At 32.4% G+C, this 18745-nt stretch overlaps 2 protein-coding genes across 4 annotated transcripts in view; one reads left to right on the top strand and one right to left on the bottom strand.

Moving 5' to 3' along the window:
* LOC148624171 (pyruvate carboxylase, mitochondrial-like) overlaps positions 1-1179 on the bottom strand; it is a 48561-nt gene extending 47382 nt beyond the window's left edge. For both annotated transcript variants that reach the window (XM_088566744.1, XM_088566739.1), the window contains exon 1: positions 1049-1179. The gene's annotated coding sequence lies outside the window, so the exon portion shown is untranslated. The remainder of the gene's footprint in view (positions 1-1048) is intronic.
* LOC148624172 (uncharacterized) lies at positions 1150-18450 on the top strand. 2 transcript variants are annotated; one of them, XM_088566755.1, is made up of 12 exons: positions 1150-1233; positions 3129-3331; positions 3620-3706; positions 4928-5087; positions 5700-5753; positions 6896-6990; positions 9692-9769; positions 10528-10629; positions 13040-13164; positions 14395-14527; positions 15387-15515; positions 17221-18450. In XM_088566755.1, the coding sequence occupies exons 2-12, from the start codon at positions 3164-3166 to the stop codon at positions 18373-18375; spliced, it is 2286 nt and encodes a 761-aa protein (XP_088422881.1). In that variant the 5' UTR covers positions 1150-1233; positions 3129-3163; the 3' UTR covers positions 18376-18450. The 2 variants fall into 2 exon arrangements, with proteins under 2 accessions (XP_088422881.1, XP_088422882.1); XM_088566756.1 differs by having other exon boundaries at positions 1180-1292.
* The last annotated feature ends 295 nt before the right edge of the window (positions 18451-18745 follow it).

An 18745-nucleotide genomic window follows, 5' to 3' on the forward strand; every position in this document is an offset into this window, starting at 1 on the left:
AGACAATAACCTCGCCATTTTTCGTTTTGTTTTCTCCATACCTTCACTTTACCATCCGGTTTTATAACAATAGTCATCTCATCACTGAAAATAACTCTCTTCCAGTTACGGTTAGCTGTCCAATGTAGTTTTCCATGACAGAATTGTAGGCGTTTCTTCCTGTTAACCTCGCGTACTCCAGTTTTTTCACTACTGTCCTCCTATTATACCCAAGCCTCATCAATTCACGTTGAACTGTTCTACGAGACAGTTTCACAGGTGTATCACTATTAAGTTCTGCTGTTATGTCGTTCAAAGTTTTCCGGCAGCCTTTCTTTACAATCCTTGTCAATGTGTTTTCTCCGCGAACTGTCAAAAGTTTGGGATGTCCTTTCCTTGGTGCGTTTTCGTTGTTTCCACGTTCTCTATACCTCTTCAAAACTTTGGAAACTGCAGACTAATGTATCTCCAAGATTTCTGCCACTTTAGACGACTTAAGTCCACTCCTAACCATAGATAGAATGGTTTCTTTGGTTTGAACATCAAGATCTTTACCTCTCTTCCCCATGTTTACAAACACGCGAATAATGACGTAACAAAGAAAATGACGTCATTTTTGACCCAGTCACCGTAAAAGTTACTTATTTTACTATTTTTAAACCAACAATTACAAAGTTGACATGCATTGACATTGTCACTATCGGTATCGGAAAAATTAAAAGGGGGCGTGGCCGGACTAGCGTACATGTGAAAGTTGACAAACTTTTGGCACCTGAGTGTAAATTGGTTCAGTACATGAGTACTTTGATTTTAATCTGACATTACTGACTAAAGCAAAAATCGTATTATGAAATATGTAACTTCTCAATGTCTATTGAAAGTATTGAAATTGCCATTGAAGTCTTATGTCACTGACACACTGTCACACAGTCACTGTCAAGGCCCAAGCACCCTCATCAATCGATCACAATAAATCATTATTAAATGTACACAATGTAGAATCGATGCATATTTTTTTTCAGTATTACAATTGAAATAATGTTGTCTAATTATACTAGTGAATTAATACCTCGAATTAAAGCTGTTTCAATAACCATGCCAAACTACAAGTGATAGAAATCAGACGGCACAAGGTCTTCGCAATTTGCGTGATTTTTTTGCCAACCGGAAGTTTTTCATGGGAGATAAGTCATTATTTCTATTCCGGCTCTCTTGTGTGTGTAGTAGATAATTATTAGATCGACAGATTATTAGGTAACAAGATGTATTAGGTTCTCACTGTATCACTGAGGTTTATTGATTTCCCGTCCCAGGTACAAACAAGCCTCTTGGAAGTCATGCATTTCTATTTTAATTGGCAGTATGTTTAAAATATTCAAAAGAAAGAGAAGTTGTCTTCTAGTTCTATTTCAAATATAATATTGTAATAATATGTGTAATATGTATAATATAATATGTGGGGAAATAGTCATTAAAGTAGTGATGAATACTGAGAACAAAGAAGTGTTAAATTTACTATTATCATTTATTCAAAACTTATTTGAAGTACATGTAAGAAAGTCTTTTAATCAGATCTATGATAATTTTACTATGTTTATGTTTTGTTATGTTACATTGATCACATTGGTTCTGTCTTTTAGGTTTACTTTAACAAATATTTCTGTATTATTACTATAAAATCATTTGTATATATACTTGTAATTAGTCAGAAACTGATCAGTGATCGATGACCAATCACATTTTTTGTTGCACGGATTGGTTCAGGTACTGTATGTTGTATCTTAAGGTTATTTTCCAGTATTAATCATACATTGTATATTTGCATTTTTTTGGATGGAAATGCAATAGCCATTTTTCACTCCAATTTGAAAGTTTATCCAGATCATTCTGCATAGTCTCTTTGTCATGATCTTCTGTAATAGCTTTGAAAATTTTGGTGTTGTCTGCCTAAAGGAAAGCCTCCAGCTCCACCATGTCTGGAAATCATATATGTACTGGTAGATAACGAATAATATTAGACCTAGAACTGAGCCATGTGGATGCCTGATGTGACAAGTTGCCATTCTGAATTTTCTTCATTGACCATTACTTTCTGAAATCTTTTGTGTAGAAATATTCCCGGGTTCAGTCTAACATCTTATGATTTATTCTGTAACTCTTCATTTTTTTTATAATCAGTCTTCTATATGAGACCTTGTTGAGTGCTTTTTGGTGATCCATGTATAATGCCTTTCATCTATTACGGAAGTCCATTTATTCAGTACTTCTAAGAGTTGTCGAGTTGTGGATCTACCTGATACCTCTATTCCATTTTTCTATTATGATGGTGGCATTTAATAGTTCTTTCACAAAGTTCAAGATTAACAAATCCCACTTAACATTATAATGTGAACATCTTTGCTTTTTATCTTTGCTTTTGAACAAAGACCTTGTTTTACTTAGTTTATTTTTATTTTATCTTGTTGGACTTGTTTTTATTGATATTTTTGTTAGAGTCAACAAGGTATGCCTATCTTTGAACTAGCTTACAGAAAAAGTAAGTGCTCTTTCGAGGTATATTGTAGATACAGCTTGCTGACTTTATTTTTATTAGTTAAAGTATCTGTACTCCTTATTGATCTCTAGAGTTGTATCTGAATTCAACAGATTTTTATAGTTTGTTTTATTCCTGTATTTTCCCACCACAGTCCCAGGTTATGGGAAGGGTTGAATGCTCACAAACATGTATAACCCGTCACATACTTTATGTGCCTGTCCCAAGTCAGGAACCAGTAGTCCAGTGGTTGTTGTTGTTTTTTAAGTTCATTGTTATTTGTTTTATGTTTATTCTATAGATTAGGTTCATTTTTGACTTGAAAAGTTTCACTTCATCTATTTTTGGGCCTTTTACAGCTTGCTTTGTTGGCTTTGCTGATCATTGACACCATGACAGCATGGTGACCTGTAGAAGTTTAATTGTTCATTCCTTGACTTTTGGTGGATGCCTGTCTTATTGGCAATCAAACAACATCTCCTATATTTATATTACAATGATTGCTTGTGTAATGTCAGTTATATAGTGTTATGAGTATACCCAATTTTTGTTGTTCATTGAAACTAGCATGTTTTATGGATTTCTTTTTCAATTTGTTACTATTTACTATTTTCAGAAACAATGGTTTAGCATCTGATTTGAGAAATAAAGATGGCTGAAAAAGAGGAAAAAAGACCCATAGATGAGAAAAGATTTGCTATTTTTAGTAAGGAAACAATAAGAGCAATTGCCGATTCAGTTGGTATAGGTGAGATAAGTGACCAGGCTGCAGCTTTGTTAGGGGAGGATGTAAGCTACAGACTCAGAGAAGCAACACAGGTACATGTAACAAATGATCAGTAACAGGGTTTAATATAAGTACTAGAATAGAGAAACTAGTGCATGCAGGATGATTTGTATGTTTCCAATGCAAATGTCAAATGTTTCAGCTACATATTGGCCACATATATGACTTTTGTTTACATGTTTTGAAAACATTTGCTGAAGAAATATCAAGAGTTCTTCCAATATCATATAAAAATCTTACAGATACTCTCTGTAATCTTGTACAAAATTGAAGTCTCAATGTCTTCCACTTTTTTAGTCAATTAACCAGTAATTTTTTAGAATAGTATACAGTACATGAAACATTCCAAACGGAAGAAGCTGACAACAGATGATATACACAAAGCTTTGAAGAGGAGTGATGTACAGGTATTCTATACATGTATTTATAAATTATTTATATAGTTAATGCACTTCTTATGTTCAATATCATACTAATGGTGGTATTTCTAAGAATGGGATTTACTATATACTGTATACTTATAAACTTATATACACATCTCTTTACTTTTTCTGATACTTTAATCAGTATAATACTATTAGGGATGCTTCTAAGAAAGGGATATACTGTATACTTATAAACTTATACGTCTCAGAATATAACAACTCTATTTTCTACACTGCTTCATCGGATCAAATTGATACAGGGAAAATAATGTTAGCATAGAAGGATCTGAAAAATTCCCAACAATATTAGAACTATCAAATCTGCAAAGCAAATTTTTGGTCATTCCCTCCATGGGACTGGAACTCATACCACTGTGACATCTATAGCGACCCTACCTGCACAAAGTTTTGCTCCCTAGACCACTCAGCTAGCTAGGCTGTAAAATATAGCTTTCGCTGGCCGGATCATTCCTTCTTGTAGGGTAAATCTAGGGTTGTACCTTAGTACACAATGTATGGTAGTATGGGACAGCTCATCTAGGTGTTGTTATGTAGGATAGAGGATCAAATTAACTATACATGTCTCAACAAATCAATATTATACATACGTCTCAGAATGTTATGACTCTATTCGCTACACTGCTCCATTGGATCAAATGGATACAGGGAAGATAACATTAGCATAGAAAGGTCTGAAAAATTCCCAACAATGTTAGATCTGTCAAATCTACAAAGTTAATTTTTGGTCATTCCCTCTGTGGGACTGGAATTGTGACATCTATGATAATACCGCCTGCACAAAGTCGAAAGCCCTAGTCCACCTGGCCAGCTACTTATAAACTTATACATATCTCTTTACCTTTTTGTTTGATCTCTAAAACTTAAATCACTATAATACTATTAGTGATACTTCTAAGAAAGGTATCTATAGATCTCATAAATAATATTTTACATCTCAATTTATGATGAAAATTTGTTAAAATTATAAAAAATAAGTTTTATGGATCTTTTGTATAAATATTCCACAGTAAAACATGCCGAAATTTCTATTATTTTGCTTTCTAATTGGAATTTACAGTGATGTTGCATACTGAAAATTTGTATATAATTAAAAAAATTATTACAACGATTCATGAATTAACAGTTCTTAATCTTTCTGGAAGTAAATAAGCTGCAGTAGTTAAAATACTTTTCCTTTCATAGCCTCTGTATGGTCATCGCCCTGTAGATACTGAACATGTATCAGTATATCACAGTTCCAAGGATGGTCAGATAATGTTCCTTGACGATGGGGAAGTTAACCTTGTAGATATAGCATTGGATTCTACAGCTCCTAACAATCCTGGCATGGTGTCCATTAAAGGTATAAATTAAATCATTATTATTGGCTTACCTGGACCTAAACTAACATACATGACATGTGTGCCACCTTTTGTTGAACTCATTTTCCATTGTCGGCAGTTAACATTTTGCCAAAATCTCTTCCTCTTTAACCATTGTCACATCTGGTTTGCTGTTTATTTGACAGTCTCTCATTGTAATCAAAGCAAAATGGCCATCTTATCTTTTCATAGAAGGTGGGGATAAATTAACTTTTTAGTATCATATCTCTAAAACTAAAAGAGATGAAGAAAATATGTGTAAGAAACCTGCTGAATCAAGTATTGAATTAGTATATTAAGTCCTTGACAGAAGTGCCTATTCTTGCTTAAACATTTCAGGGTTCCACCTCTATGGTATTATCAAGCTGTGCCTTCAGGAGTATTTTATTGTCATACAAAAGTTTATAACTTGTAAAGTAATTGTTTTCCCCATTCAAGAAATAGAACTATATTTCATCGTACCTTTAATTCTGTCTAAGATTTGAAAAAAAACCAAAGTATTAATATTTCTTGAGCCAAGTAAATTGTTTTAAAAGTAAATTCAACAAATATTGGATTATTTATTAAACTATTCTGAAATTGACATTTTTCAGCTCATTGGCTTGCTGTTGAAGGAGTGTCAAAGTCAACGCAGACATCTGGATCAGGTACTGGTATTCATCATTACTGGACTAATTACAGTATATTGACATACACTGTTGTACTTACAAAAATATATATTATGATTACATGTACTATTTAAAACTTCAATATGTCATCCATTTTGTATTTAATGTGCCTCCTAATCCATTTAGTGAATTTCAGAGCAATAGAAAACCTTTTTATCATACAACACTGTTGTGTATCTAGCATTTGGAATTTTTAGAAAAGTTCCTTCTAAGAATGCAAAAGCAGGCTATTCATGCATTTCTTATTCCAGAAACTAATAAAAAGCTGGAAATACTTCAGAATGCTTGAAAGACAATGTTTTTGAAAATGAATGTCAGTGAAAGTTTTTATAGCTTATTAGCTAAATTTTAGTCAATTCAGTATGCAATGAAAGTACAGGATAATTTCCCATATAAATTGTACACCATTTTACACTACAACCCTTCAAAATGAAAATTATCTTATAAAGTACAGAATCCTGAGGGAAACAAATATTGCTGGGATTGTTTAAAAAGTCTATTAAGTATATTTTGGTTGCTTAAGATTAAAGGTGTTTGTTTGATATTCAGACAGAACAATACTGAATTCAAACCAATTTGGGCTAATATTAAACTTGGCTTGATCAAACTAGTATGTGTATATGTATATGTGACAGGATATTCATGTATGAGTAACAACTATCGTTACTTGGCTTCTTCATGTGATATATTACTTTCTCTAGGTTTTTATGCCCCCGCAACAATAAGTTGGGGGGCATATTGTTTTACCCCTGTCCGTCCGTCTGTAATTCCGTCCTGTTGTAGCGCTGTCCATCTGTAATTCCGTCTGTAATTCTGTCCGTCCCATAAGTTTTCCGCACTTTTTTTGAAAATCCTTGAAGATAATGAACTTATTTTTTTGTATGTGAGTCTTTCATGATTAGTTACAGATTGAATTTAAGTTTCGTTCAGCTATGCTGAGTTTTACTCAAAACCACATGTGGGGGCATCATTTGTGTCTCATAGACACAATAACACATCTGACAAAGTGCTTTTTACAATTATGAGTTATGATATAGCTGTGTGACGGTTAAATGCGGGGGCATCACTTTATCTTGTTTTTGTATGTAGTGTAATTATATGAAATGTTAAAATTGTTATAGGTAAACCACCAGAAAAGAAGCTATCAGCAGAAATCCAAACCTACTTTGACAGAGTTACAAATGCAGTACTTGATAGTGACAATGAAGTCATGAAGGTTTGATTATTACATTTTAATGTGGCGAAATAGATTAGGCCATTGAACCAAAATGTGGTCATAAGTGCCAAAGAATGCACAGATTTAACTAGTGTGTGAAACTTGTTTTGTGCACAAGTTAACGCATCAATCATTCCTGGTACAAGTAATCATATTTTGGTTATTCATAATAACCAATTGATAAACTGTAGATGTCAGCGGAGATCGTGTGGAACATTTTTCCTCAGTATATTTTTCAATAAAGTTATTCACTTAAGTGTCAATTGCTCTAAAGCTCCTAGATCAAGTGTACTAAATTGTAATTGTGTCAAGTCTGAGCACCCGAGTGTGAAGTTAGTCTGATGAATCAGTCATAATTATGACTAGTAATAAATAATAAAAACATGACCAGGTATTTCAAATTACAAAGAAGAGTTGTTACTTTTTAATCTGTTTGCAGATAGTCATTTTGGTCACACCTTTAATTGATTTTAGTTAGCGCCATGTGTGAAAGTATTACAACATACTGTAAGTTGGTATAAATTTACATATTAAAGGACCGATATCTCTTGCTTGATTTGATAATATTTGTTACGACATGTCTTTTATAGTTTGTTTATATATTCTAACGATCTTAAAGTTCTGTATTCCTACCATCCATATTCTTTCATAAAATTGATAGCCGCATGGATCAATTATGTTCGTCAATCAATCGTCTGTTAGATTGGCAGCTTTTATTTTCCAAATTACGAATGAATGTAATCAAATAATTTTATGTTCAGGCCGGGAAAACAATGGCTTTTGAAAGTTAGATGGTCAACAAAACAAATATCTGAAGTAGACAATAGATTTGTGTGACAACTTGCTTTTAACAACCTTGAATTTTGAAAAAAATGTAGAGAATTTTTAGTTTTCTACACTTTTTTAGCTCACCTGGCCTAAAAGTCCATGTTAGCTTTTCTCATCACTTGGAGTCTGTCGTCATCATCCTCTGTCATTAATGTTTCTTTAATTTTTTTCTCGTCTGAAATCACTAAACAGGATTTGATGAAACTTGGTGATAAATCCTTGATATGTCTACTCCCAAACTTGTATCTGTTATGGTCCCTCACTAAAAATCATGGCTGCTGTTACTAAAAATAGAACTTAAGGGGTATTATCATACATTTTTGTTTTTATCTCAAGACCCACAACAGGGAGAAGAAATCCGAGAAATCTTTGGCTCTTTAACTCTAAGATCTATCTTCCCTGAAATTTTCAAGATAATTAATATACCGATTTTGGAGTTATTGTCCATTTTTTGCTAATTTTACTTTTTTAGCAGTTTTTGTCTATTATTTATAAAATGAAAGTAGATTGATGATTAATTTGAATTGATAAAATGTACAATACTTCGATAACTATTATTGGTGCAAATTTCAGAAAAATCTGTGCACCCTTCTTGGAGTTATGGCCATTGAAATTGTTATTTTTGACATATTTATTAGTTTTTGCCTTTTATTTAGAAAACAAAGGCAGATTGATGATTAATGTAAATAGATAAGATGTTCAGATTTCAATATCAATTGTTGGAGCCAATTTCAGAAAAATCTGTTGACAATTTTTGGAATTATGGCCCCAAAAAGGGACCATTTTCCCTGTCTTTGCCTGTTGATAACAAAGCAATAGCAGATTGATAATTAATGTAAATTTAAAGAAAAACATATATGTAAAAATCTATGATTGGTGCAAATTTGGGAAAAATCTGTTGATTGCGCTTTTTAATGATTTTTTGCACTTTTAGCATGCTATTCAGTTAAAATAACTAGAATCATGATTAATGTGTAAATGCTCAGTATCATGACAAATATCTGTACAAAATTGGCCATGTTTGGCCATGTTAGGGTTTTGCATGTATTCAACTTTTTAATGCTATTAAACCAGGTCAGCAATTCAGGCTCTTGAAAGCTTGTTTCTAAATGCTCCCAGATATTGAGCTGATTTTTGGTATGTGAGTACACTGATGAGTTACAGATTAAGTTTAGGTTTTGTTCCCCTTCACAGAATTTACCTAAATTTAAGTTTTCAACACTTTTTTTCTAAATGCTTGGGGATATTGAGCTACTTTTTGGTATGTGAGTCTACCTTAATGAGTTACTGATCAAGTTGACCTTTTCGTTCTGCTTTGCACTTTTTTTTTCAAAGTTACCAACTTTCAGTTTTACATGCAAGTGTTATTTGAAACCTAATCTGTCCAATTGTCCATGCATAAAGCATTGCAAATCTGCATCTGTTAAATGGATTTGAACATATTTCTTCTCTTTGTCCAAAATAAAGGTCATTTCCTCAGTTTGTCATTTATACTTGATGATCCAAGGTAGTCAGTGATATAAGCAACCGGTAAGTGACTACATATTATTTTGTAATACTCTCAGAATGCTTGTTTTTATTATTTTCTGAATTATTATTCAAAGACTTTCAGGACTTGAGGGGGAAGCAGCGGTCCTTTTCACAAAAAATCTTAAGTGTAAAATTAGTCTAAGTTATGATGTCATAATAGAGTTAAGTATTGTGACGTTACAACTTACGACTAATTTTACTCTTACGATTTTTTGTGAAAAGGGCTGCAGGTATATTATGTGCTAAAGTGCAGTTCTGCAAATTTTAAGTTATTAGAAATTATACATGTATTTTATCGAAAAGTGATAATTGGACTTATTTGTTGATTTTATATTATTTCTAGGTTGCATTAACAGACATTAGAACCAATCCACAGATATTACCTCTATTACCTTACCTTGTCAACTTTATTGCTAATGGGGTTTGTATTTTATAAAGGACGAGGTAATCTATACAAATTTAACCTATGACCTTAGCACTGCTGAGTATCGGATTTTAGTGTGATGCTAAGTGATTTGCTGGACAAGTACTTAAAGGCACTAATCAGCCTTTCTCTTCACTCAAAGTGAAGTAATAATATTTCTGATTGTTGAAATTGAGAAGTTAAAAATATCGGACAACTTAGCCAGCAAACAAGTCATTCCAGGTCTACTAGGACCCAACAACACCTGACATATCTATCTTTAAGGCCTCACTAGCTTATAACCTCTTACAGGTTACACCTGTCTCATGTAAGAAGTGTGGTAATACGTTTTCTCTGCATTTACCAGTGTATTAACTTGCAAGTCTTTGATAAGAAAAAAACAAGAAAATAAAATACATTTACCAACATAAGTACAAATGCGCCAATCAAGTTGGTGGATAGAGTTTAGATATGTTTCGTATCACATTGTATCTGCTTGACATTAGAGAGCATAAGTGATCAGAGCCAAAAATACACTTGACATTTTTTTCTTGTACTACATTGTAATTGAAAAAATGCCAATTTTATCAGTTGGAGAAATCACCATCTATTATCAGAGTCTGAAATGGAAAAGAAACCCACTTTGTCACATGTTATAACTGTAGTCAATTTAAAATTCCTTATCTAAACAGGAACAATGAAGGAAGACAAAGATAAAGCTGTCAGGTGCATATTTTCAGTACATAATGTCATTTTAAAAATCATATTATTTTCAGGTGAAGACAGTGAGTTATGACTTATCACAGTTAACAAGAATTTTACATACACTGAGAGCTTTACTGAATAACAGGACACTGTACATGGAAACACAGCCTTATGTATGTAAACAATATAGATTCTTCTCTGAGTCATTAATGGAAAAAAGATTGGAAATGTTGCAACATTAAAAATGCACCATCGTATAATCTAAATCAGAATAGTAAACACTCAGAATTACCATAAGGTCTTTAACAAGTGTAAAAATACACTTCTTTAAGTAAGCTCTGAAAGGGCCTGACAACAAAAGTAAAAAAATCCATGGAAACCATGAATGAAAAACAAAATTATACCCTTTTTGACCAAAAGGGGGGTGTAATTTGTTCCTTATTTTACTGTTTGTAATTTTTGTGCAGTTATGTTCACACATTGGAACTATGCAAAGGCATTTATTATACAACAATGAATGAACAGTTTAGTTTTTGTTAACCTGGACCAGAGATCCAAGTGCGCTAATGCCAATACTTTATATACAGCGTAAATTATCTGTCATTAAATTTTTCACATTATGCTCAACTAAATGAATACCCATGAACTGAATATAACAAAATTTTGCAGAAATGGTGTATGGAAGAGATTCTATAAACAGTCCATTTTTTGTTAAAAGAAGTTGGTCCTCAGGCTACCTAATTTCAGTTTGGTCAAAATTCAAATTTCAGACTTTTTTTTTCAAGTGGAAGTTCAATTTTCAGCAAGGGGTCTAGGGTACCACTGAAAGCCCCAGTGGGGGACAGGGAGCGAAGCCCCTGGAAGTTCCCGGTGATTGAGCATTTTAGAACTATAAAAGTTAGTCAAAAATTATGATGGAATGGGCTGTATTGCGAGATAATTTTCTTTATTTTATTATACCAGCAGTGACCGTTATCAGAATAAAACTCAAATGAAGAAATTGTTCCTCCAAATTTGATATGTTGTATTTAGTGTTGTTTAAAATGCCAATTCCTTCAACACCTGCATATGGCGTTTTCACATCACATCTCATACATTATTCCAGACCTGTAGTTGCTGTAATTACGCATACTTTTGAACCACGCTAGACTTCTTACAGTAACGCTTCTGGACCAGGGTTATGTAGTTACAAGATTGAAGTTTTTATGGTCGTCATCATGAACTCATGGATCGTTATGGCGTATCCATCTGCACCATAACACCCAATTTGTTCAGCATGTCATAGTTTTCATCTCCTCTTTCGTCTAACCCAGACAACTTTTTATGAGCAACTCGACGGGTGTTTCTAGAAAAGCAGAGGATGCTTACCCTACCAGTGCACCTAGTCCATGCTCCCAGTTTTTAGTGGAGTCTGTGTTGCTCATTTACTTTTTATGTATTATTTTGGTTATTTTATGTTATTTGTTGTGTGTCGTATTCCATGTCTGGTTTTTGTCCTTGGATTGCATTCTTTTGATTTTCGCTAGAATCTTGGTTCCTTTGATTACTCTTTGTTCCTTACAGTAGTCTCAGCAATAATTGTACCTCGACTTGGGTTCCATAGTTAACCTGATTTTTAAGCTTTTGTAAAAAACCTATTTATGCAACATATTCCTCCAACTATTTTTGGATAGAGTCTGACACACTTTAAATATAGAATTATCAATCAAGTTTTGAAGTCACCATTGCAGTCATCATCAATTTGGTAAATTGTTATGAAAAACCCATTTATGTTTCGAGACCAATTAACTTTTGAGTAGGTAAGTGCTGCTCATTCTGCGATAGTACGCCAGTCTGTACATGTTCCTTCTATTAGGTTTGATCATTTTAATCTGTTTTTTTTTCAAGTTCTTATAATGACCTTGAATCTGTATTTAATGTATGATATAAAGTACTAGCAAATGGGTAACGTTGACATTTGACCTCTTAAGGGTCCAGTTTATATTGCAGACTTGTACCTGTGAAAACCACCATGTATATTCATTGTTACTATTGTGAAAGCCCGTTTTGAAATGACAACTGGTCCACACAAACACTGTACATTGTATGTCATTTTTTTCAGACATTGTCAAACTCAATCTGCCTTGAACTTTGACAAATTAAATTATTTATAAGACATCTATATGTTACCTTCATGAAAATGGGATTCAGTTACCTTCATGAAAATGGGATTCAGAGTTTCACATAATAAACTTGTGTCTTTACTCAATGAGGACTTAGTAAATCAAGAAACAACATAGAAACCCCTGTACATTATAACTTCCACTTATGAACTTCCACCTCATCTTCTTTTCTCCTCCATCTCTCTTTATTTCATTTCGTATTATTTGCAAATTAATGTGGAAGCTTGGGCTTCTGAGCTTCCGCCTAGCTACATGCCTGAATTTCAACATCTCTGCAACCATAAGTGCTAATGTATTGAAACTTAGAGTCTCTTGATATTTATATGATTGAAAAACAATATTCAAGTACACACTTGTTTAAATTATATTTCATTAATTATAGACATATCATATGTATATTGTTTAATCTTTATGATTGCAGCTTGCAGTTTTGGTACAGTCACTGATGGAATGCCTACTTGAACCTCTAACTGTATCAATCAGTCCTAGATATGACCATTGGCTACTCAGAGATTATGCTGCAAGACTTCTGGCACAACTTTTACAGTAAGTTGAATGGAAACATTCTTTCAGCAGTGTAGTTTTGAATATGAATAACAGTTCAATTGTAGTTCTTCTGTTTTGGCTTTTCTTTTGTTGCTTTTTGTTGAAACTATCACTTCTTTTGAGAAGCAAACTTCAATATTCAACTTGGAAGATACCAATTGTATGTATACATTAGATTATACGTTGGAAAATCATTTTGTACCAAAATTGTGAGTATTTGGCAATATTAAATATACCTTCAAAGCATCACTAATCAAGGTCTCCATCATTTGTTTGTACTTATTTATCCTGCAACTAGGCTTTTTACTATACAAATAAAGGGTGTTGAATTCCACCACTGTATAATAGCATCACCTGGTTACCTTTTCAGTTATGAGCAAAGTTAAAAACAGGACACAGGCAACAAATTTAAAGGTGAACATGCTGACTGCTGCGCTCAAAAGATTGGTGAAAAAAAAAAAAACTATTTTGGGCAAATTTCACATGCTTTATTTTTAAAATATGGTTGCAGGATAAAGGCAATACATAAACATTGCCAAAATTATCAATATATTTGTGCTCACTCTGAAACAGGAACCCTCACGATCTGACTGTTCCTAAAGCTCGTCAAATAAATTTGATATTTTCTGGCAATGTACTTGTATTGTATATTTATCTTTTGCTTTTGATTAATTTGCTGAATGTAAATCTACTCTTTAAAAAAGTTCATGACAAATGATGAAACACTTTCAAAAGAAAATGCCAAAAAAATAAGCAGGAGTTTTTAGTGTCAGTAGATTTACATTCATCAAATCAATCAAAAGAAAAAAGATAAATACAGAAACAAGTGAAGTCATGCATCACAGGGAACTAGTATCAACTTAAAATAAATTTATTTAATTTTCTGATAAACATATTGTTTCTCTGTGTAAAACCTAGAGAAATTTAATCTTATGATCACAGATAATCCCTTATTTCAAAGTTTCAAAGTGATAAAGGGCCATACTAGTAACTTGTGAATTGTAAATGCAAAAACTTGACTTGTAGTTACTTATGGTATTGTCGATTTCATCACTTAAAATTATATGTGTTTTTAATTTATGCAATATTTAGAAAAAAATTCTAATTCTAAAATTTTAAAAGTGTGAGTTTGTATAATTATGATAAAAACCCAATTGTGTTTTAAGTTGCATACAACTCAATGTAATTTATCTTTAATGAAGTATAAATTTGTGTTTGTTTTATTTTTAGTTCTTGGTCTTCTCCAATCAACCACCTGATGCACAACACAGTAAAGAATCTGAAGGAAATTTTATATGACTCGAATAAGCCTTACTACAGTCACTATGGGGCCATCATGGCTATACTGATGCTAGGTCAGAAGGTTGGTATTGTAGACCTAGTATTGGTCAGCATTTTCATGTCTGTCTGTTGATTCTTACATTACATGCAACTCTTCTGAGACTTCAGATCAAATTTCATTTAATGTTTTATGGATTTTCGGTCACTCATACCTGTTAACCCTACCACATTGGACATTGAGGGGAACTACTATAAAATCAAAAGAATCTCCCACATAAACAGATTTGTGGGAGGTTTTTGGTTAAAGTTACTATATTTTCTTTGGAAAATACTCAATAATTGATTTTTTACATTAAATGTATGTTTTTATGTAAAATCTCATTAGACCGTGTCAGTGGGGGAGAATCTCCCACATGAACTCTATTCAAAAGGTTAACCTGTATGGTCACCATAAGTATTTGATCCTTTCACACCACAATGTTGGATTAGTAAAATGTGCTCTGCATTGATTTTTCAGTAATCTGTACTTTTTTGCTTTGATCTTGTTGACAGATATTTTTCTATCTCTTGTACATGACAAGATATTTGAAGATATCAGTCAAAACTGTGAAAGTAATCTTGACTGCATCTTAGATATTCCTTAAAGGATTGAATGAAAATGATGTCATGCAACAACAGTTTGTACTTGCACTTCTAAATTTTTTGTGGCAACGAGAAATCCAAAATGATAAACATTAAATGAATAGAAATGCGAAAATTGGATTACCGTTAAGCAGAATAAAAGTTACTTCCAGTATTGATACTGATTATATCATGTGGAATGTATCCACTCATACCGACATGTTCGTCAAGATATTCCACGTGATATTGTTAGTATCAAAATTGAAAGTAACTATTATTCTATCTTTATTACCTTAAGCTACTGATTGTGTATATTTCAGACAATACAGGAAGTGTTGATACCACATCTTCCAGTCTATGTACCACATCTTACTAATGTTATAGAGGATACTTCCACACAGAAGACTTCTATTAAATCAGATGCACATAGAGTTTATTCTGTTGTTCTGGTAAGTATTCTAGTTTCTTTTTTATGAAAAAAAAATTAAAAAATTTGTAAACAAGATTCAGTAGTTCTCTGCTGTATAATTTGAGCACAAATACAGTTTGATAACAGTTTGTTTGTTGTATAATTTTGATACAACCATAACAAATTTCGTGTTCATATAACAGTATCATAAGTTGTTGTCATTATCAACTGGCATCAGTAAATAATTTTCCTTCCATTCATGGGATTGGGACTTGAACTGATGGGCCGAAGGGCCAGAAACAAGCATTTTCTTGATGTCCAGACAATAACTTGACTACAAGTGAATGGATCTGTTAAATTGTACTAGAAGGTGCCATTCTACAAAAGAAAGGCTGAGACTGATATTTGGAGTTGTGACTTGAACCATATCTGAATAAGGCCACTTTGATTCTGGTCAAATTCTTTTCTTGTATCAAGTAATTGCAACAAAAATTCAGAGCTGTATCACGTTTGAATGGTGTGTCCCTACTTGCCCTTACTGTTCATGGGTTGACACCCATGGTCCTATCAAGTTGCGCACTACAAAGCATTTTATTAAAACAAAATAAAAAATAAATCTTTGTAAAATTAGCAGACAAGGTAGTTCCTCATCCACCAATATACAGTTATTGCTATAATTTGTTATTTCTTGAGGTGAATATTGTAAATTCCTGCATTAAACTTATTAAATTACTGATTCAGGTTTCCATGTCACCACGAACAGGAAAAGAGACATGTAACAGATATAAATATAACACAATCCTTTTATTTTTTTTTAAATGTTATTAAAATTAAATCCATATTTTGATGTGATAAAATTATGACTCATTGTAATGAAAAAAAAACAATTTATGATTTCAAATATATGATCAGTATTTTTGTATTTTATGATAACACTCAAATTTTAATTAAGTTTTAACAGATGCTGATGAACAGGTTATGATGTGTTATTGTTTTGGTTAGTCACCAGTATCTGTTTTCTACTTCCATTAATTAGTTGCGAAATTTATTATCTTAATGATTTGGTCGATTTATAAACCAGTACTTTGTGGACTGCTAGATACTTTGATATTACTCCATGGAAGATGTGTAATTCAGTTGCATTGTCTATAAAACCTGATGGGTCAAAAGGGACATTGTGACTTTCCTAACATTGTCTCTAACTATATTATAGTGGTGACATCATAGATGGATAATCGTTTGAATTTCCACCATGACAGATGCTGAAATATTCCAAAGGAATTATAGAGAAAAAAATTTTTTTATGACTTGAGAAAGTTAAATATTGTAAAATATCAACTCACTTTATTTGATTCTGAAAATTAAATGACAAACTTGCCAAGGCTTGTTTGTTATGATGCTGTAAGCAAACAACTTGAGTTCATATTTTGTGAAATTCATCTATAACTTATTTTATACCTTTAAGTAATTAATTCTGTAGTATAATGCTGAACTATTTCAGGTTTCATTTTTTTTTTTTACAATTTTAAAAATGAGATAGTTAAATAGAATTAATCATTAGGTTTTTTTTTTTTGGTTGAAAAAGATGGAAAATTGATATATGTTGGTTAAGGTTCTAAGAGACAAGTGATGCTGAAATTAAATGGAACATCAAATATATTTATTGTTAATTACATTATAACAAGCTTTGATCAATACTTCATTGGCTTTAGAAATTTTGAAAATAAATCTTTATTTTTTTTCAGCAAAGTGTTGAATTTGTACTTAAATGTCAGATCAAAGAATTTCAAAAGGAAATAACAAAAGATAAAGAAATAAGTCAATCAGCCTCTGCTGACAATAAAGTCAATAGCATTGAGGAAGTTATCAGTGATAAAGGTTTACCTAACCTTCAGGGAGCAACAGTATCACAATTCTACTCAGACATGTATAACTACTTTGGGGATAGTTTGACTTTACCGTGTCTTACTGAAACTATAGACTTCAAGAAATATGTGTTTAAGCCATCAAAAAAGGATGAATTAATTTCATTGGCTGATCCTGAGGCAGCAAAGACTGGTGAGGAACTGTTAGATGAATTCATGGAGCAAGTTCGTGTTCAAGAAGAGATTAGAAAAGCACAGTTGGAAAGGGATAAGTTAGAAAAAATAAGAATAGCTAGAGAAAGACGTGAACAAGAAGAGAGAAATAAAATGTTACGTGAGAAAGAAGAAAAAAGGAGACAAGAAAGGAAAAGAGCTGAGCTTGAAAGGGAGTTAGTATTAAAACGGAAAGAGGAGGAGGAAAGATTAAGAATGTTAAAAGAACATGAAAAAATTTCACAAAAAGAGGAAAATAGTTCTCACAGTGAAGATGATGTGACTGTACCGGACTATGGTTTAGATGATCCAAGTTACGCAAGAGATTCACCTTCTCAATCAGACCATTCTCCTGTTCCTGGCATCAAACTTAAAATTACTAGAGGACCTAACAAAAATCTTCATGTGAAAACTGTAGAGACAATGTCACCTCCTCAGAGAGGTTCTCCTAACCCGAAACACGCAATGTCACCACTTTACAAACATTCGCCCAAGAGCTCTTCTCCATTATATAAACACTCACCAAAGTCTCATAAAGCAGAGTTATCTCCACATTATAAGAATTCACCAAAACATTCTCATTCATCAAAGTCAAAAGACTCTAAAGATTCTAAACACAGTAAAAAGAAGAGACAAGCTGCAAAATCTAGAGTGTATGATGAATTTGACTTTGATTCAGATCCTGAAGAATTTAAGCCTTTGCCATTTAAGAAAGCAAATTATTATTCCTCAGAGGGAGAAAGTTCTGATGGTGCTGGCAATCGTAAACCATTAACATTGAAAATTAAGATGAAAGAGTCCAGAGATATCTCACCTGAATAATATTGAATGATATATATTTTTATACATTTTATTGATTTTAATACATACTTACAATATAATTACCAAATGTTGAGATTTTCAAGAATAGTTAATGACAGATGTAATATGATGCCCAAAATTCCACATGGTTTCTTCTTTAATTATAGCTTAAGTAGAATATTTTTCTAAATTTTGAATAAACCTGTCTTTACAGACATAAATTTACAAGGTCATTAAACAAAACGGGTAGTTGGGTAATACTGAAATGTGTTAGCAGTATTTTGGGTTTTCTATGTTTTCAGGTTGTTTTTTTTTTTTTTTTTTTTTTGAGTTATGGGACTTTGATCACTAGACTAAGTGGACAGACATACAAGTGCTTAAGCACTACTGT

Source organism: Perna viridis, chromosome 2 (genome assembly GCF_037379345.1).
Source record: "Perna viridis isolate PV_CMFRI_1.1 ecotype Kerala chromosome 2, ASM3737934v1, whole genome shotgun sequence".
NCBI lineage: Eukaryota > Metazoa > Mollusca > Bivalvia > Mytilida > Mytilidae > Perna > Perna viridis.

Bases quoted from the DNA above. Each gene is read 5' to 3' on its own strand.
- LOC148624172 (XM_088566755.1), top strand. From the start codon at position 3,164: ATGGCTGAAAAAGAGGAAAAAAGACCCATAGATGAGAAAAGATTTGCT. The intron at 13,165-14,394 runs GTAAGTTGAATG...TTTTATTTTTAG, and splicing joins CTTCTGGCACAACTTTTACA to TTCTTGGTCTTCTCCAATCA. The intron at 14,528-15,386 runs GTTGGTATTGTA...TGTATATTTCAG, and splicing joins TACTGATGCTAGGTCAGAAG to ACAATACAGGAAGTGTTGAT.